This window comes from Heliconius melpomene, chromosome 11 (assembly GCF_056956725.1).
Source record: "Heliconius melpomene rosina isolate 202511_hmr_F chromosome 11, ASM5695672v1, whole genome shotgun sequence".
Lineage (NCBI taxonomy): Eukaryota > Metazoa > Arthropoda > Insecta > Lepidoptera > Nymphalidae > Heliconius > Heliconius melpomene.
In genome coordinates, this window is record NC_140399.1 from 11,774,937 (window position 1) to 11,796,880 (window position 21,944).

Here is a 21,944-nt window from a genome sequence, read left to right on the forward strand (position 1 = left end):
ACAGTACATCAGTGCTACACTATATGCACTGTATATACAGTGGGATATAATATAGAAGAGTATAATATAGCATATTCAAATATTCCACACGGATTATTGTAATACCACAACCGTTAGTCATCTCGATTGTATGCAAATGTAAGGTAAGTAACAAGAAGACTTCATTCATTTCTCGACTTTCATAAATTAAGGAGTACTAACCAGGAGGGCAGTCGCACAGGTAGTGATCGGTACCGGCGGGCACCCGGCAAGTACCGCCGTTGAGGCACGGCCGCGCCACGCACTGCGGGTCCAATGACTCTTCTAACTCGCAGTATTTACCTGGAAATAATAAAACAATGATTAACTATTATCAAAGTGACTAGCAGTGGTAAAAATACTAGTAGTGCCAAAATGGTAAATGACGGTTAAATCGTAAAAAGTGAAGGTACGTGCAGAATGTAAATTAATATATGTGACACTAGCGGCCCGCCCGCGGCTTCGCCCGCTTGAACTACATGATTGTTGTTGTTCTTTATTTATGGCATTTCAATGTCACGTTGAATGGAAAACACACTAAGGAGAATGTACGGTAAAAAGAGACAATATTACGCAATAGGAGAATGCACGTTAAAAAGAGATCCAGCTAAGATACTACTTTCACATATAAGATAAAAAAATGTATACTTACAATATATACATAATACAGGGTTAGTAATAAGTAATATTTTACAAAATTGTTAGCTTATACTTTAATATTATTATATCTAGTATATTTGCATAAAAATTTGCACAAATACAAACATTAATACATGATTATTCATTTAATAAACAGAATTAACTGACAATCATGTGTTGATATCCATGAATATATTAATTTACTCGTTCAGAAACAGCCTTAAATTTAATGTTATTGATTTGGGTAAGGAATTATAATATTCTTTGTAAAATAACTGCATCGCATCCATTTCAGTCAAAAATACTAAATGTACAGATAAAATATTTTTACTGTTTTATTATAAGTATAGATGATATTTGGTAGATTAGGACAAATACTGATTTATCCAATATAAACAAAATATATCCAAAAATCAATCTTATGTGGTTTTAAAGAAAACTTCAAAATAATATTAATTGGTCCCAATTTGAAACTTTTAAAATATTTTTGAATCGTAAAAATCGTCATAATTTATTGTTATGATTACTTTACTTTTAAAAATAAAGATAAAATTAAATTAAGACAAAAATAGCTCAAAAAGTATGTATCTAACCATGATAGTGGGGCGGGCACAAGCAGGTGTAGTCCCCCCGGACGTCCTCCACGCAGCGCGCGCTGTGGCTGCAGGGGGACGAGGCGCAGGGGTCCCCCGCGTCCACCTCGCAGTTGTTGCCCGTGTACCGAGCCGTGCAGTGGCAGGAGTACCTGGATGGTGGACATGTTCATGGTTTATGCAATAACTCGAAAGTCATCAATAAGAAGTGTATCTCGAAACTCACTTGTCGTGTTTCGATATGCAGGTGCCGTGTCGTAAGCACGGCTCGTTGTAACAGTGGTCCTTCGGCGGTATCCTTAGCACGTCTTTTCTGTCTATACCTGCAGGTGACGACAATTTACATAATATCAATGAAAATATGAATATTTATTACATCAATAATAATTTTATTATTAATGAAAATAAAACTACTACTATCATCATAGAAAATAGCATCGAGGAACTCCAGTAGGAGTTCCAAGAAATCTTCTCTGGGTGGGTGCTCCTATTAAGTCCACCAGTACTAAATCCACCAGTTTCGGCGGTGCGTTGCCTATCAGTCACTCATTAAGGGAACAGTTTTATAGATATAGATGTATTGTAACCACTAGAACCAGGGATCGCTCTATATTTATTTGATAAAATTTCACCATAACAAGCCATAATACTCACAATCATCAGTAGTAAGAGGGCAAGTCCCGAATCGGACCGTAGTCTGTAATACATGGGTCGCGTGGAATTCTAACTGAGGACCCTCGTGCACGCACCCGCTGAACAGGTTGCCAACCAGGACCACTGCGCCGTCCGCCTCTAGAGGACTCGGCGATAGTAGCTCTGGGTTCCATGTCACGTTCGATATCACCTATTAAACATTTTTTTGTTATTTTCCTGTTCTGACAGACAAAGCGTCGCGTCGTCTGAAACTGCTACATCTCGCGTACACTTCTGACAAGGTACGCAGAGAGAACTTAGTGTAGAAGACATTTAAGCACTATATTGTCTACTATTCACCCAGCTAAAAGAATATTTATTTCTCTGAGTGCTAGTCTATCCATATACAGAAAGAAATTGCAACGACGAGAATTGAACCTACAGCCATAAGCGGACATGTATGCTAGTTAGAAGCATTTACGAGAATAAAGCGTATAAGACAAAAAATATATAAGCAATTTTCTCAGACTCGGGTATTGTTAGTGTGCCTTTTAAGTTTTATATGATGTTGAAAGGTTTTACAAATGATATTTATCTTGTTATTAAAATAACTTTAATTACATTCAAAATACAAATATACAGCGATAGTTTTTGGTTCAATTCCAACTCAGGGGACCTATTGCATAATAATTAAAACATGTTTGTTTCCTCGGTATGGTTAAATAAAATGCGGCGCTGAGTTCCGCCTCACAAATAATCACACAATATATTTGACGTGTTAACTATAGTTATCATATAGTGTACGTATTAACTATCCGTTTGATTAATAGAAACATTATAAAGCTAATTAAAATACATGGAAGGCAAAGGCTAGGACGAGGACAGGCGTAACATTCTTGAAACCTAAGATGTAATCTCATACAATACGCTGATCTACAGATAATACGAATATTTAATTATATATATATCGTAAGACCAACTTATAAAAGTTGACAAGCTAAGTTAGCGGGTATATGCACCCCGTGAAGGGGTATATTGACCATAGACTTGAATATTTGATATATTGAGCTTGATGACCTCCACGAGATCTCGAGATAAATGGTCTTAACGGACGGACATATAAGAGTCTCGTTTTGATCTTTTGAGGTAGGTACCTATGCCTATGCCTAAAAATGTTCAAATACCTGAGTGTCTTTATCGACTTCCAGCAGCAGCGAGGGCGGATTTGGCTTGTATCGCAACGCGACCCAGTGCCAACGATTGTCCAGGGTCTCCTTAGCGAGGCCTACTTCACGGTGGGGCTCCCCGGGCCTCGCCCACGATACCACTACTTGTTCGTATAGCGCCGTTACATGAAGTGTGTAGCCCTCGTACCTCTGGGAGAACAGCTCGCCACCTGGTAGAGAGAAAAACGATATGTTTACTACATTTGATTAGCTATGCTATGCCTACGATTCTTTTTTTTATTTATATACCGATTTAAATAAAACAAGTATATTTTTTTCTATTCTTTTGTTCTAGTCTGCATTACTACTGCAGTACTTACTTAAAATACTTGATGTTTTTTTTATATTTTCTCAAAAAGCACACTAATACAAAAATTACAGAACATTATGACATTTTTGTCATGTAATTTTCTATTGAGCTTTTAATTAAAGTCTCAGTTTGGTCATTACAGTTTATTTTAAAAATACTACACAGTCCCTGTTAACAAGAACGATATAAAAGTGGTCCTCAATAAAGAAAGGATGCTGTAAACCCCTGCTGTAAAACATTTAACATATGATTTATTCCTAAACTAAAGACAAAAAACATATTATACTGTTCATTGAACGAATATCATCTAACCTACGAACCACGACGCACGTACCAGAAATATATACAGTATTTCCTTGGTAGGTACTTTACACAATATGGCTTCTCTGTCTCAACGACCTGAACACATAAAAATAGACCAGCGGACAGCTTTAACTACGATTTCCTCATTGCAGACAGACAGACACGTGAGAATGTAAATAGCTAGAAGATGTGTTTAGTTTATCTAAACTATTTTAATTGACGATTAGAAAATAGCCATGGGTGAAGTCAGTTCCCTTTTCAGTGATGCCACAATGCATTCAGTGACAAAAAGGACGGAAAGAGAATAGCTGAGGTTTCGTATGTGTGCCTCGCTAAATGGAAAAAAAATCCTATATAATGTGATAAGATGAAAAAAATACATGCTACATATTTTTGCTTCCTTTCCTTCCAAGCATTTTTCTCAAGAAGGACAACAAATATGTAGAGGCAGTATTCGTAAATGATGAAAACAAAAAGTGGTTCGATCACTAAAGCGGACTTACTCGCTCCTCTGCTTTTTCTACCAAATTCGTCACTTACAAATTATAATATACGAAAGTTGCCTCATAAATATTTCAATTTTTATTGTTACTAAAAAAATAAATGAATAATACGTTTATGAAAGCTAAAATGATAGTATGAAAAGAAAGGCGAGAAGCAATTAACGCGAGTTTAATTATTTTATCACCTCAACCCTCAACGGATTAAAAGTGTTGGCACCTATGAAATATAAAAACTGCATTTCAATTTTCCTGCTCTGGCTTCGGCTGTTAGTCCGCTATTATGCAATGAATTAACGATTTGTTCGTATCGACGATTGATGTTTGTATCTTCTATATATATAAAATCGAAAGGTCACACACTCATCACGAAATCTCAGAAACTACAAGTGCTAGGAATCTCAAATTTTGCATAGGAGTTACTTATAGAACGTAGATGCTCGCTAAGACGGGAATTTGCAATATTCGACTTCTAAGGGGTTGTTTTTGAGGTCGAAAGTTTGTATGAAACTTCGTTACTACAAATGCTAGGAGTCTTAAATTTTGCATAGACGTCACTAGGACGTAGCCATGGAGACAGAAATTAATAATAACATAGTTCACGCGGGTAAAACCGCGAACGGGCCGCTAGTCTATTATAAAAATATTCCAACAGTGTAGTTGTCCAGTGGGCGTCGACCTGCGAATATTGAGCGATAGCGCGACAGCTTCATATTTGGACACGTGTTGATGACCAGATACGCTTTGGACTGCATGTGAATGTGTATATCATTGAAATATAAGGCTAACACATGAACTCTGTGCCAAAAACTAATTGTTATAACATAACAAACAAAAGTAGAATATACATAAATATAACCAGTAACGACTTATGGACCTCGACAAACACATAAAAAAAGAACCTATAACTGATTACATGTCAAAGAGTTATGGGCCATGTATTTCAAATACACAAAAAGGGAAGGAAAAGCACAATAGATGGAGACGGGTAACTAAAATTGAGAATGAAACACAAAAAAATGGAGAAATACCAACAATAAAGCAAGGAAAAAGTTAATCTGGAGAAGGCCTACGTGGCACGACGACGGAAAAAGATGAGTTGGCAATAAATACCTAATGATTATTATAAATATGTGAAGAACTTGTAATTATGTCAAGCATCGCAATGGTGGTAGGTTCGTTTGATGATTATAAAGCGCGACGTTGCCTTCTGTCGCTGTCGATAAAGCATAAGTCAATCAATTAAAGTATAGATACCTACATTGTAATTGCGCCACCTCAAATTTCCTATAGAGTTTTTAATAATGTTGGTATTGGGAAGAATCGTTTTCTTAAGTTATTTGAAGAATTAGGACCACAAGAACTACATAACTTTAATAATATTATTTTTATATGCAACTTTACTTGTTGAGTTTCTGTGTAATAAAACTAGAACAAACACATTACCCTCCTTTGCGTCGTGATTTCAGGTAATAAAACAAATAAAAATGCTTTAAAAATAAATGGTTATTTCGAATCTGTGTGTTATTATAACATTGAAAATTAGAAATAACTTCTTGTAAATACATATTTCTTTGAAATGTGTACTTGCAACGCTATATAAAATCAAGTAAGGCTATAAAAATACCTGTTTATGTACATGAGGAATGATGGGCAAGTAATATATAAATATGTATGTGATTATTTACGAATGAGTCATGCTACTTATGTAGCATTGGAGACGGGCCGTATTGGCGCGCAGTGACTGAAAACGCAACGGATGTCGGTTCGATTCCCACACGTGAAATTAAATTATTTACTCGCTCTGGCAACAAGACAAAGCGCAACGGTGTGTCTTAACTAAGTTCCGTCTACCTATCCTGCTAAATGAGGGATACAGCGTGAATAGCGTGTTTTACATTATATAGTAAGCCTAAGATAAACTAGACAGAGTTATATGATAGGCATCTTCCCAGAAACGAAAGTCTATCTGGGTTTTCCTAGCGATGCAAATGTAGCTTCGGTTACCACTTTCCTGTTTTATACGGCTACAGTATGTACCTACTGTTAAACTAAGCTTTCATCGTCTGGACTAGGTGTAATATTATGTATATATTTTTTTTTTTTCACGAATTATTTATTTATATAACATATTTTTAATGGTTAAAAATATTATATACAAAACGGTATCAAGGTACTAGATATATACTAGATATATATAAATTATTAAAAAAATAATTAACTTTACATAGGTAATAGCATTTTACAATAAAAAAATCCCATCATAAAAGTAAAACTAAGTCACTTACGCCCAATGTTAATAATGTATCTCCCATCTCCAGTTAACGTCTATCTCGTACTGTCCGACATGTCTATCCAATCACTAACCTGCATGCCTACCTCCATCTCTGTCTATTTCAATCTATGGTAGCAATTTTTGGATTAGGATTGATTATTAACTGTGGGACTTATCGATCCCTCACTTATGGCTAGTGAGAATAGAAGCATGAAAATTAAAATACAATCTATATATATAAAATCGAAAGGTCACTCACTCATCACGAAATCTCAGAAACTACAAGTGCTAGGAATCTCAAATTTTGCATAGGAGTTACTTATAGGACGTAGGTGCTCGCTAAGACGGGAATTTGCAATATTCGGGGGTTGTTTTTGGGGTCGAAAGTTTGTATGAAACTTCGTTACTACAAATGCTAGGAGTGTCAAATTTTACATAGACGTCACTAGGACGTAGCCATGGAGACAGAAATTAATAATAACATAGTTCACGCGGGTGAAATCGCGAGCGGGCCGCTAGTTATTTATAAGAATTTACTTTCGTAGTTTCGCTCTTATTCAAGACACGTAAGTAATGATTAGCAGAGTTTAACGCCGCAATTTGAAAACCTGGGTATCTAGTGTTAAGACACTACGTTTCAATTGAGGCTCAACACCGCGCTTCGCCTCGACACCAGAGCGAAGATATAAATCGAACCCACAACCAATCGCGTTTACAGTCAAACACCTGTGCCGCTGGCGTATCGCAATTATAAATAAACTCAGTGCAATTAATGTAATGCCTAAAGACTTAACCAGTTGGAATAACCTAAATAACCAAAACTGGACGTACTCGTACGTTGAACATGTTAGACTTGTGTTTTATTAGCTAAGTAATTTTTTGAGATAGCGCATTCAAACAAACAAACAAACAAACAAACAAACCTTCTGCTTTGTTATATTACTCTATCTGTATAGATACCATGTTAATAATAAGCACTTTGCGCTTTTAATGTTCGTTAACGTTCATCGAAGGTCGTTAACGGTAAAAATAAGAACCCTTACATGTTTCGACACCAAGTGAACTCTCCGACTAGGATCTCAATTCACAAATCACAACTTCTAAGCAATTAGAGCTTTTCCAAGTTAACCATGCCCATGTTCCACGCGTATCTCATGTCACTTCAATAAAGGAAGTTAGCATTATGACAGGTTTGTTTGTGATGTTGTAATATTTGAGTATGAGCTTCGTTCTTCGCTCTGGTGTCAAGGCAAAACGCAGCGTCCGCCACTCAACACGCAATGCCTTCAGAACTTAGCGGAAAGTGGGGAACGGAGTGTAATACTAGGTTCCCTCTGCCTACCCTGCTATGTGCGGGATGCAGCGTGAAGCGGATTGAATTATTTTTTAAATTCTACGTTATCAATACTCACCGACACAAGTCCTAAAGCTCAGCCCGACGAGCTGTTTGAGTGAGAAGGGCTTGGCGAGGCGGATAAAGGAGGACCCATTGAAGTACGCCTCGGGGCGCTCCGACGGGCCGAGCGGGCCGGCCGCGAGGACGCCTGATGATGTCGCTGCCACTACTAGTGTGAGGCAAACTGTAACAAAAAAAACGTTTAGAATACTTATAGATTAAAAAAAAAAATGTCTTTTGAAAGTACCATTCATTCAATAATTAAAATCTTGTTCATAAATATTATAGTGTAATTAATAACAATTACCTACACGAATCATATAATAGCTAATACAATAATTTACAATATTTTTTTAAAGTTTTTGCATAATTAATGTGTTAAAATGTGTATTTTGGTTATATCTATATATATAAAATCGAAAGGTCACTCACTCATCACGAAATCTCAGAAACTACATATTCTAGGAATCTGAAATTTTGTATAGGAGTTACTTATAGGACGTAGGTGCTCGCTAAGACGGGAATTTGTAATATTCGACTTCTAAGGGGTTGTTTTTGGGGTTGAAAGTTTGTATGAAACTTCGTTACTAATGACATTTGTCTTTGTCATTCGTTACTAAATGCTAGGAGTCTCAAATTTTGCATAGACGTCACTAGGACGTAGCCATGGAGACAGAAATTAATAATAATATAGTTCACGCGGGTGCAACCGCGAGCGGGCCGCTAGTAATCTATATATATAAAAGGACTTGTCCTCACTGACTGAGGTAAGACGCACGCACAGCCGTAACCGCTGTGCGTAGAAACGTTAAATTTGGACAAAAGTTTACTTTCGTAATCTGGACATCCACTAAGAAGGGATTTTGAAAAATTTTAACCCTAAAGGGGTGAAATAGGGGTTCAAAGTTTGTATGGAAAAAAATTTAAATCGACACCGATTTTTATAAAATTTGAAATTTAGATTTTTAAAAGTATTTAATTGAACACGTGTTTCATCGTTTTCTAAAATTCTCCCCCTAAGGGTGCAAATAAGGGGTTGAAAGTTTGTATAGGTTTTTTTTAAATCGTCACCAAATTTTACAAAATTTGAAATTTAGACTCTTAAACGTATATAATTAAACACATGTTTCGTGGTTTTCTAGAATTCACCCCCTAAGGGTGCAAATACGGGGTTGAAAGTTTGTATGGGAAAATTCTTAAATCGCCATCGATTTTTATAAAATTTGATATTTAGACTCTTAAAAATATTTAATTGAACATATGTTTCATGGTTTTCAAGAATTCACCCCCTAAGGGTGTAAATAAGGGGTTGAAAGTTTGTATGAAAAAATCTTTAAATCGCCACCGATTTTTATAAAATTTGAAATTTAGACTCTTAAAAATATTTCATTGAATACATGTTTCATGGGTTATTAGAATTCACCCTTAAATACGCAAGCGAAGCTGCGCGCATCCGCTAGTAGTTTTATAATACTTAAGTATATTTTGTTCAAGAGGTACCGAACTATTTACGAAAACATAACTATTTTATTTAATATTTCAAATATCGATCCGAATGGAGAATCACATTTATAGTTTTTGTTAAAAAAAAACAAGAAAAATAATCTGTATAAAAATAAGTTTAAAACAGCCGACACAAACAACTTTACGTAAACAGCGAGACGCTGTACCGGGTGACTGTCACAAACGTGAGCGTAATCCCATTATATGGATTTGTTTTCATTAAACGTGTCATGTGTCAGTCGTCGAACCTAGCCGGAGTTTAACGCCGCAATAAACACACACAAGATAAAAAATATAAATTAAGCCGCTTGATCAATCGTAAGCAACGTTGCCAAAGTTTCTTGTTTCTTGACTCTCGGTACGTACCTACTCGAATATGACAGCTTCAACTAATCGAATTATAATCGATTGGCCACGCATTCGATTCCGACAGTCTCGTGTTCAAAATGAGCTTTATGTAGTGAAAAGTGCAAAATGGGAAAACTGGCGAAACCCGTGAACAGCGCGAGGTGGGAACTACAGTGTGATGCGGAGATAGCATTGTTGCTATGAAAGTGGTGTTTTCCAATAGCTCTCGTGTCACTTTTCACAATCTTTTACATTATGTAAAACATATGAAATACAACGTATTTACAATATTAATAAATTTAGTAATATGAATGTTCCAAATATTGGTTTTCCATATTAGATGAGATGTTTAGCTACACAGAAAAATAAAAGAGAAAACAAATATTATTTTAATGAAGTAGTAGAATAAGTTGTCTTTTCAGCGTGCTCCGAAGCGATTAGGAAAATACTTAGGTTAAAATTTTGAAAAATATTTGCCTAATTTTGTTCTTATTATTTCTCTACAATTTTCAGATATAAAAATGACCTCAGAAGACTTTTTCCTAGTAAACTACTATTAAAACTTACCACTTAAAAAACAAATATGACTTCCTAAATGCAACATACATTTGTATGTACTACAACTAACTTCAGTAAATAATCAAATATCACCTCTATCATAGTAGCAATAAACAATATATTTGTATAAACTAACCGTGTATTGCAATGCAATCGTAGAAGCGGCAAACGGGTTGGCGAAGTGAATGTTCTTTCTGTTATTGCCTTAGGAATGAAAATTACTAAACGAATTTACTACTAAATCGTTTCATAATCCTATATGTATATTAATGCGATGTTGAGTTAGCGTCGCTTCTATAAACTACTGTATGATATGGTAAATACTGTTGTGTTGGTGCAGCAGGGTAGGCAGAGGGAATTTAGTACTAAAACACTCCGTTCCCCAGACAGACCCCGAGATTTTCACTAAATAAAATGTAAATTTAAAGTTTGTACAATTTTAAGCTGCGATATAAACTTTAATCTTTATTTTATGCACTTTTTTGGATTTTTCAAAACTATTATCTTGTATGGTCAATAAGAAAAACAAACCCCCACTTAAACAATATTTCAGAAGGATAGTTAGACAAATTGCTCATTCTACAATCGATCACCACCTGGAACTCCTTGGAAATACGTATTAATAATGTTTGCCTCTCTATAACCAATATCTCAAAAAATATGGACAACTATTTAAATAGTTACAGGTTAAAATTTTAATACAACATTTGACTCACCGGTACTACTGGAGTTGCCAGTACCTACCTACTTAATGTAAATATTTAAGTGTCTTTACTCTTTATACATTCCGTGTTTGTAAATATTTGGTGACTCAATTTAGTCAACTAGTAGCAAGTTACCTAGCATAACGACTACCGCCTACCTCGGTGGCTGCCAAAGTTTTATACCATCCGTGTTTTTTAATCATTGTGTGCAAGGTTTAAAAGCAGAGAAATAATATTTACTTACGCAAAATAGAATTGTTTATACTAATTAACATAAAATATAGCTTTTTGAAATATATCGTGCAGTTGTAGATTCGATTCTCACTCAGGAAAATTATTGTATTTAATTAATTTTCACATGAGGGTTGAGTTCCGTTACTAAACAAGCAATATCGCGAATGTTGGGAGCCAGGTGACTTAATTCTCCTTTCCCTCCGTGTACACTATGCGGGAAAAGAAGCCATTTGTTGCAATTGCCCCTAAATATATAATCGTTATAGTTACATATAATATAATTTTTCACATTAAAATTCCACCTACACACTGGTTTAGTAGTCTCCAAACACGTACAAACACACAAGTCACGTTCCGCCATCTTGCCCACTTCCTTTTCCTCGAGCCGGTATTGGTATTACGATATACTATCTTATTATGTTATACTGACAACTGACTACATTTTCTCATAGCATGATTCATTTCAAATTGGAGGTATAAGCCATTGTAATTTGAGGTCAAAAATCACGAGGTATGCGAGTAAACGCAAATAAATATTTTTTATGTTGTAACAAAGAAAATTAAAGATGAGTCTGTCAAATTTATTTAGTAACTAGAGGCCCGCCCGCGGCTTCGCCTGCGTGAACTATGTTATTATTAATTTCTGTCTCCATGAGTACCTACGTCCTATAAGTTATGTCCATGCAATATTTGAGACTCCTAGCATTTGTAGTAACGAAGTTTCATACAAACTTTCAACCCCAAAAACAACCCCTTAGAAGTCGAATATTACAAATTCACAGAATGGAACATAATATTAATTACTTTCTTCTCAATTACAATTAAATATTGGATTTGTATAGTTTATTACCAAAATCTTTCTTAAAGGTATAAAACTATTGAACGTAGCGGGCCACACCCACGTTTCTTATCACCAACACTCCAAGCCAATCAACTACCGTCCTTATCAAACAATATCGAAACTTATTTAGCTTATAGGCTTTCTACAACTTATTTAGTTCTGATCAATTGACTAGAAATTTTATAGGTTTTTTAGTAACTTATTTGTTGTTAGCATTTCTGTATAGATTTTTACAAATTTCCTATACCCAAAGATTTTACTTCCTTAATTTATTAATAACATTTTAAAACACGTTAAAATATTTATAGGGAAAATCGATAAGTACAGCAGCATATTATTTGCCCTTTTATGTGTTTCCTTTTATGTTATAGTCTTAAATACTGCTTTGTAATATAACAATAACAGTTCTAAGAACATTTTCTAAGGATTTTATTACTATATTTAAGTTGTATAGTATATTCTGTTTTAGTTTAGTCACTGCAAATAAATTAGAATTGCTTTTAGAATTAACTTGAACAGGCTGGTTTAGGTCGAATAGTTTTCGATCCGTTTTACCTTTTAAAACAAAATGTGTTATTTTTACTCGTATAAATACTTCATAATACATAAAAACTTTAATTAACGCTAAGGTTGTATTGTCGTTCAGTAAATAAAAATGATAAAAAAATTTCTAGCCAGGGAACCTGTGTAAAAGCACTCCGTCGTTCATTGCGTCGTTACCAGAGTGAGGAAATAAAAATATTAAATATTACATTTCTACAAGTGGAAATCGAACCCACAACCATACCCGGCACTAACTAAACTTGAAATCGAGTGGAAGGGATGACTGACATCACACATCTCTTCCACTCGCCAAATAAAGTCACAACTTTTTAATTCAAAATTGTATCTCCAAAAGCACTGGTAGTTTTCTTTTGACAGTAACCCTTAACAACTTAACATGTTTTTTTATTAAATCCAAATTTATTTGCCATTCAATAGTTCATTCAATACATGGATAGTTTTAACACTCTGCTATTTGCGAATATAGCATGAAGCTAAAAAACTGGCCAACTGGTCCAAATTTTTGTTTCTTTTTATGTTTTGAGTTACTTACTTCAATTGCTAAATCCCAAATAAAGGTTAATAACGTGAACCGTGGCTCAATTTACCAGCCTCACAACGGCAACGACCACTTGCGGTACAGGTAATCGCCCATTGTTGGGAACAACAATGAAGACGCCTCTCGCTCTTATCTCCAAGTGATGAAGGCCAGTTTCCATTATGACTAACTAACTTGGAGCCGTGGTGGAAACTGTTCATGTATATATGTGTCTGTCAAACCTTTAGTTTATTCTTATCAAAATAAATAAAATAACCTTTTATTTCTTCAACTAATATCACAAAGCTGAACAGTTCCTTTGATTGAAGTTTGTACGCACTTATCTCTATTGACCAAATGAGATTTGTGCTGAAATGATGCCATTCATTTCCAGATTGAGAAGTTTCGATCGTGTCGATGTAGACTCCTGCATTTCCCGCCAGAATTACTTCGATTACTTAGAAAGTGTCATGTATGAATTGTGCTACACAAAAATTGTTTTAACACTACCTTTCTATATTCCCTCTGCTATGTGAGCAGAATACAGCGTAGACGTGACAAAAAAATAAAGAACCCGCGCGAATGTGTAAATAAAAACCAGTTAACTATATTTCCTATACAATATTTGTATGTAAGTTTGTTCAAAGCGTTTCGTAGATTGTGTAATTTGTAAATGTGAAGTTTATTATTGTTCGTTTTTTGCATGTGGGAAGAGGCCAAGGCTGTATGTCATATTACGTACGCTTATACGCTTTTTTCTAATATATTAAATGTCATGTACATATTATATTACAATACATCTAGGTGTAAAATTCTTTGATAAAGTAAAAGGAAGTGCTTTTCTCATATGAAATCGTAAGCCATCGTGGCGTGACGGTTGTGGATTCGATTTCCATTCGGGTCGATGAAAAATTTAATATTTTCATTTTGTTACTTTAACAACGCGGCCATGCGCGGCGTTGAGTGCCGCCACCGCGAAGTTGGGAACGGAGTGTCTTGACAGGAGGTTCCTAGGTAAGTCTGTTAGGAATAATTCTTAAAGCTACTGTTATTTAAAGAAAGATTTCTTTCTCACTTAACCTAGACTCCAATATCTATATCGAAACGTTTACACTACATAATAAAAAGTAAATAAACAGAATAACAGAACATTAGATATGCACAGCTAAAGTTACGGGATTCCATAACCTATAATACATAAGTTATACGATACTTGTAAGTTTGTGTTGGTACGAGGTGCGCGTGCGCATAGCGGGCACGTGACGTCACGCGGCTGACTCACGCTCCACCGTCCCAAAAACCTGAACAACCAGGTGAGATAATGACTCAAGAAACCGTTCATTCATCCATTTCCACAAATTATATTTAATGGCTTAGTAAGTACATCTGTTTCGATTTTTCTTTTGTGTCAAGCCCAAACTCAGGAACTACTAATTTCAATGGAAATAATATTTTTGTGTTGAATACTTCATTTCTAGAGAAAAACTAAAGACTAAAATACGCTCAAATCTACGAACAATAGAATTAGAATAACATTGAAAAGTATTTTAAATAGGAAAGATATTATAAAGAGCTATCTTTCAGTATTATAAAAGATTTTTTCTAAGCAACCTAAGTAAATAAAACGTAGTTAGCGGTAAACGCCGCGCCGTACCGGAATTGTACAGGGACAATAATAATAAAACGAGACAGCCTTTACGGTTGTATAGAATAAATTGCTGCGAGCAGACGAGGCGAGCTCGGCCTGCCTGCTGCGCGGTCGTTATTTCCAAGTCGAAGTTATGTTTTCAATTGAAGTAAATATTATTCGTTTTTTTTCAGGTATTTTTTCGGTTCACACTGTATCACCCACGTAGCAGAGTAGGCAGAGGAAATCTGGGAACCTGGTGTTAAAACATTCCTTTCCCCACATACCGCCCAATTTTCGAGACATAACACGTTGAGTAGGGTGCTAAATTACTGCTACTGTCGTGCGTAAGAGAGTAGGTAAGGAGAACCCTGCCTACTAAATAAAGATAAAAACTAGATAAAGAAATATCGCAAAGACCTTGTAAATGAAAATACATGTATTGGTTACATTGAATTAAATTAGAATCAATCTGTTAAAATTTCAAGTTTATTTTTATCTATGTTTTTATTGTTTACTAGCGGCCTGCCAGCGGCTTCGCCCGCTTGAACTACATGATTATTCATTTAATAAACAGTATTGGCTGTAATAAATGTAATATATATTGACGTATGTGTTGATGTCAATGACTAATTTATTTTACTCGTTCAGAAACAACCTTAAATGTAATGTTATTGATTTGTAAGGATTTATAATAATTCTTTGTAAAATAACTGTAATGATTGCATATTGCAAAACATGCCTAAATCAAATCAAATAATCGAATATCGAATTCATAATAATTAAATGAATCGGATATCAAATCGAAATATTTAATTGAGAACCTCCTCCTTGTTTTAAAAGTCGGTTAATAATATAGATTTATCACAAACAAATACAGATTTATTATAAGTATAAGTATAGATATGGATTGCTTTATATTTGCAGGCAAACTCATGCCTTGAGTTCATTTAAATGACGATAACTTTTTTTTAATGAACCGATTTTGATGAAACAACCTTTAGATGTTAAGTTGAGTTAAAACAAAGCAATTGGTGAAAGTTTTAAGTAAATCGGTTCAGTACTTTCGAAGATTAGCGTGATCATACATACAGACAAGAAATTTAAAATATATATTTTTGCTTTCTATAATTCTTTTTAAGTGTCCCTCTATCCATTTCAGTCAAAAACATTAAATGTACAGACAAAATATTTTTATTATGTTATGGTATGGTTCCAAAGAAATAGTTTCAGAAGCAGTTACTGAAGCGAAAGCTCGAGATGAACATACAATATAAGAATAACGGTGGTGAACGGTGCCGCGTCACCGCAGGCTTCACAATCCCCGAAACACAATTTCCGCGCGTTCAAATACTCTATACTCGATTCATTATGGCATGAGACAAAATGTAAACAAAAAAAATCAGTTTCTCACACTTTTACGTATTTTTTTTAATTTATTTATGCACACGTTTTATTAAAAGATACTTAGCTATGAGGTTAAAAAAGCTAAAAAATGACACATAGGGAACCTAGTGTTAAGACACTCCGTTCCCCACTCTTACCGAATTCTGTAGGCATTGTCTGTGGAGTGGCAGAACTCAACGCCGCACTTTGTCTTGACACCAGACCGAAGAAACGAAAATATAAACGTAAATAAATATTTCACTTACTCGAGTGTGCGAGTAAAAATCACAAGGATAGTTAATTAAAACTAAATTTGACATAGCTTGATGCGTATGTATTAGTTGCGCATGGACAGTAAACAAGAGGCGCGGGTTCCAAAATTGAAATTTGTCTTCAGCTAATTTAAAATATACCTCAATTAATTTAGTAAAAAAAATCTCATAAGTATAATAAAATATGCTCTTACAGAGCTATTATCACCAAACTCATGGACCATTTTTTATCGTTGTAATACAAAAAACGATTTATTTCACTTTAAAAAAAGCGCCACAACTGTGAGTATGAATAATAACTGTAAAAAATATGATTGGGTGCAGAAAAAAAAAAAACGCAACGCGTGTGAACACACCGCGACGTTAGAAACTGGTTAATTAACGCGCCGGGTCGCTACAGATATCATCTCACCGCCGTGCACCGGTACTGTTTATATCTACGCATAATTAGTGTAAATCATATATAGAGAAAATCTAGTCAGGCACCGTACCGTTATTTTAGTTATATTTTAGAACAACTCGACTGATTCAACAGTCAATACGCTGTCAGCAAATTTTACTTGCGCGCATATAGTAGCTTACTTAATTAGTTTCGCTTATTTGGTTAAAAAAACAAGCCGTTAGTTTCCGCCATCTACCCTATAATTCCTATTTAATAGTTCAATATTGGGAGCGGAGCGAAGCGAAAATCCTATACTTATTTATGTGTCAATCCCGCACACAGCAAGAAACTAAAAAAAAACTAACTTCTAACCTAAGTCTTATTCCAAATATGTATGCAATTGGAAGACGACACGCACAATGTCCCATACATAAATCACAGGAATACGATATAATTGGTGACGTAAGGATATACAATTACCCAACGTTATTGTTTTAGTTTGCTAAGCATATCATGTTAGTAAACGTTGCTTATATTGAAGTGTCATGCAACTAACCCATCTATACATGCATCTTCTCTGATCTTCTTATACTTGAAAAAAAAAGAAACAAGACCCCTTGTATTTTTTATATTTTTTTTATAAATATACAAACAAAGCAGCTTCACTCTTTTCACCGTATAGCAGATATTCAAAGCAGTATATGAAAATAACTCGTTCCCTCAAGCAGGTCCTACTGTTCCCCAAATGCCTCAATTGCATAATATTTTTTTGAGGTGCCCAAAACAGGTAGAAAATATCGTTTGGATAAAAAGTTTTATCAATATTTCTGTTCTTAACACATCGTCTCAAGTATGAGGCGAAGTCCTCACGTGTTAAACTTTAAAATGTAAAAACTTTGAGAGAAATCAGATAAATATCTTATCTTAACCTTTTTAAAAGCAATAACGACAAAACCATGTAAAACTGCACTCAACAAGGGTACCTACCTGTTCTAGTTTCTGGCAATTCATATTGTTTTTTAGTAATTTCTAGAACCCATTGCAGTTTTAGGTGTAAAAAATGATCGTAATCTAGATTATCTACGCCACCAATGCCAGGTCAATCGATAGAAAAAGCAATAAACATTTTATGTTTATCGCTTAATCAAAATAATTATTTTTAATATTTTCATTTTATAATAAAATAAAAGTACACGATTTTTTTATTCATTTTTTTTATTAGGTCAAGTATTACAATGAAAATTTAAAAAAAAATCAATTCGATTGGGTTTATCTGACCAGAGCGGGACGTGAATACAGTTACAAAACGAAAGTTACCGAGCACATATTGAGCTCAACACACCAGTGTCTCGGAGTGTCCTAACACTATGTTTCCTCTGCCTATCCCGACGCAACTAATTAATAAATTATCCAAGACATTCTATTCCCCTAGCGAAATAAGACAATGGCATTATATAAAATGGATATAATATACTAATAATGATGTAGAAATGTATTACGCACAGTATCGGCCGCTGAAACCAGATCCATTGTGGAGTAACGAGGCGTGTCATTACCGGACCGATACGACGCGACGGCCGAACGATAAGCTTTAGTTATTCTTTCCTAAGTGTGGAATAACACTTTAAATTATTTTTACCCTCAGTTGTATATCATGGACCCTCGTTAATTTGGTAAAACAATTATGTTTTTGCTCTTTTTAAAATAACATATTGCAGAATACCCATAATAAGTCTGGCCGCATACATATTTTCATATTGAACATGTTTTTTGATGTAGTTACGTCTTTGTAGCACTAAAAGCTATGTTTTATTTGGTTTCATTCGATTAAAATGCTAAATTAATAAATTCGAGGACAATGCATAATCTAACGTTTCGAAGATAAGAAGGTAGTTAATGAACTGTCAAAATAACCAAATTACACGCCATCACTGCTCCAAATGAATCACATGACTGAATCTAGTGTTGCCGAGCGATAGTGGACTATCGATAGTATCGATTTAATAGTTAGTTCAAAAGGATACAATACTATCGGACAAATGCAATACTATAGATATTATTGATAGTATCGTATCTCCCTGTCAGAAAGGTATCGATAGTATTGCACCTCCCGATTGTAATGTATTCTTCTAAACTATCGATTAGTATCTATCTATCGATCGAAATATCGATCGTAGTATCGATCTCATAGCCTTTTTTAGATTAAAACTATCGATAGTTAAGCAACACAAACTGAATCAAGTTGAAGCACGAAGACTTACAATCTGTGCATATGTATTTGTATATTAATACTATCAATATAAGATTACAGCTGAAAGTCAAAGGTCAGTGTAGAAAACTTAGAAATGTGGTAAAAGGCTGTTTACGGAGGAAGGTCGAGGCGTCGTGCGTCACCGGTCACACACCAGCGCACCGGGCGCGGGCGGGTGCACCCACCTGCCACCTGCCCACTCACTTTACCCTTATTCAACTACTATACTAGTGAATTCAACATTTAAAACACCTGCCATGACTGCCATTGTTTGTGGTGCATGTGTTACCCACGTAACGGGAAATGAGTAAAAGAAATTATTTTCTCCAGAATTAGCCGAAAACTGGGGAACGGCAGTGTTTTAACACTAGGCTCCCAGACTCCCTCTGCCTGCTATGTGCTTAAAAATATATGGTAAACAATTGTTAAACATTAAACTATAATTTATATAGATTTTACTTATTTTCATAGCCTAAGTAAAGCTTTCTTCGACAAATGAAGTATCTTACACAAAAAGAAATTCTCAATTCAACTCAGTAGTTCCTGATCGCCTTCAACTATACATGATCTTCAGGTTTATAATTTTAGTAATATTATCTCTATAACTCGATTTATTATCGCAAAAGACAAGATGTAAACCAAAAAATTCTGTTTCTCAAACTTTTACGTATTTTTTTTAAAAGTAAAAGCATTGGAATTGTGTCAAACGGGCACAGTTGCTTGAAGGCGGAAGCCCTGATTGGAAGGTATCTAGTGTGTAGTGTTGTTCTTGAGTGATACGTGTCACTTATTGTAATTACGCGGAACGATTCATTTATTCGATTAATGATTTTGGATTCGTTTTCGATATTCGATTCGATTTGGGTATGTTTTGTAATATGCAATCATTACAGTTATTTTACAAATACTATTAAAAATCCTTACCCAAATCAATAATTTAACATTTAAGGCTCTTTCTGAACGAGTAAATTAAATACTTCAGTGACATCATGACACATTTGACTTCTTCTCTCCATGCATGTACTGCAATTTAGCGAAGTAAAGCAAAGAAAAACGACCCTTTCTCTAAATATGGAAAAACCAAACAACAAAAGCACATCCGAGTGCTGGACTAGCTGGTCCTTAAAATATAGTATTATAAATTATAATTTAACCCTCTATACATTAATTATATAACTTTTCAAGTCAAATATTAGTCATAGCTCATAGTATATAAGGAACATGCACGCAATCGTTAAACCTTGTTTTTTGTACTAAATTGCTGTAGATTCTTTCATTTTTACCTGCTAAAGTGACGATAAAAAAATATTTTCTTGGGTTTTTCTCACATAAAAATGTAATCTGTACGACTAATGACCGTGGACTTCGAAAGCGCACGGTCATTTATAATTAAGACATTACTTAATAATAGGTTTACAATTCTGCGAACTTAGGTTTTTAGAGTACATTTACAAAATTTATAGTTAAATGAACTTACTTTAAATTTATTTTCATATTTGTACTTGTAAGCTATAAGAAAGCTTTTTCGTGTATTATTTATATTGCAAACAAATGTATGTTAGCTCTGTACACTCGTCGTCGCCCGCGACTTTGTTTGCGTGTTCGCAAAATAGAAAATACTGTTTTTCTAGTAACCGTAGAAATTTCAAAAAACCTTCTCTTAGTGTCCCTTACTTTGAAAGAGTTTTATATTATATAGTTTTCTCGGAAAGCAAACATCATCTTTTCTTTTATTTTTCATCTTTTTTTTATCAGAGTTTTGTTTAACCAGGTCAAGGACCTGAATGAAATATAAATTCAACTTGCACCTAATGAAATATAAATATTCCCCAAACTAAAATACGAACCGACGATCATGGCCTTCAGTCAGTTATAACAATTTAGCTTCTAACATCAAAAACTCCTTAAAAAAAATAAATACAAAATGCTTTCCAATGACGCACCGATACCGAGACCTCTTTACCGGAGACGGAGACGGAGTAACATTTCAACAGGTACGTACACAATGTGACAATAGGGCACTTGTGACGCTGACCTCCTAATTACTAAACAGAGAATTTCACTTTTCCTCGCATTCACATGTGTGTTACTTACAACTGTCACCATGTAATAGCTTTTTTTAACATTTCTAAAGTGCTATCCTACACTTAAGAAATATTTATTTTTTCTGAAAACATAAAAATTTGAGCTTACAAGCCAAGGGGTGCTTAAATGGATTTTTTTATTTTGCCCCATACTGGGTGGGTTTACGTAATCCCAAATAACCAGACAAGAGTGAGTCAGGTTCCATAAAAGATTGGAGGTCTCGAGCTTTTTCTGAAATTCAAGTTTAACTTAGCCAGAGCCTTTCATCTTATCAGATGAGGTATCCCTCATTTGAACTAGCAGCTTTAATACTAAATTTTGCCTCCCTTTTAAGGCTATTATTATTAGGATTTAACCACAAATCTATAGTTTTCTGATTTTTTCCTGGACTAGTACTACCTGTAGATACTAGCTACCCAATTTCATAATTGTATGTCAACCAAAGTACCCTATAAATTTTTATTCCCAATTATATTATTGAAATATGTGTATAATGCGATATAAACATCCATGTTTTTTTAAACAAAAGTATACATATGATTTTTTTCAGGAAATCTGGGGTCAATAAATCTAATTTTAGTATACAGTTAGAATTTCAAATCGATATCTTCATGCGCTCCTGAGATAAAGGCTGTTGACAGTCAGATGGACAACAAAGTGATCTCATTAGGGTTCCTTAAAAAGTATGGAACCCTAAAAAATAAAATTATTATGTTCTGTTATGATTATGTTTCGGTTTTTTTAATTCACCTGTATCCCATGTCTATAGTCTTAAGGCG

At 34.6% G+C, this 21,944-nt stretch overlaps 1 protein-coding gene across 2 annotated transcripts in view; it reads right to left on the bottom strand.

Moving 5' to 3' along the window:
- crb (cell polarity complex component crumbs) overlaps nucleotides 1–21,944 on the bottom strand; it is a 51,500-nt gene that overhangs the window by 27,152 nt on the left and 2,404 nt on the right. For both annotated transcript variants that reach the window (XM_085192505.1, XM_085192504.1), the window contains exons 2-7: nucleotides 7,910–8,077; nucleotides 3,068–3,279; nucleotides 1,905–2,094; nucleotides 1,477–1,573; nucleotides 1,251–1,402; nucleotides 202–321 (exon numbers count right to left, since the gene is read on the bottom strand). In XM_085192505.1, the coding sequence (XP_085048631.1) occupies nucleotides 202–321; nucleotides 1,251–1,402; nucleotides 1,477–1,573; nucleotides 1,905–2,094; nucleotides 3,068–3,279; nucleotides 7,910–8,077 (939 nt within the window). The remainder of the gene's footprint in view (nucleotides 1–201; nucleotides 322–1,250; nucleotides 1,403–1,476; nucleotides 1,574–1,904; nucleotides 2,095–3,067; nucleotides 3,280–7,909; nucleotides 8,078–21,944) is intronic.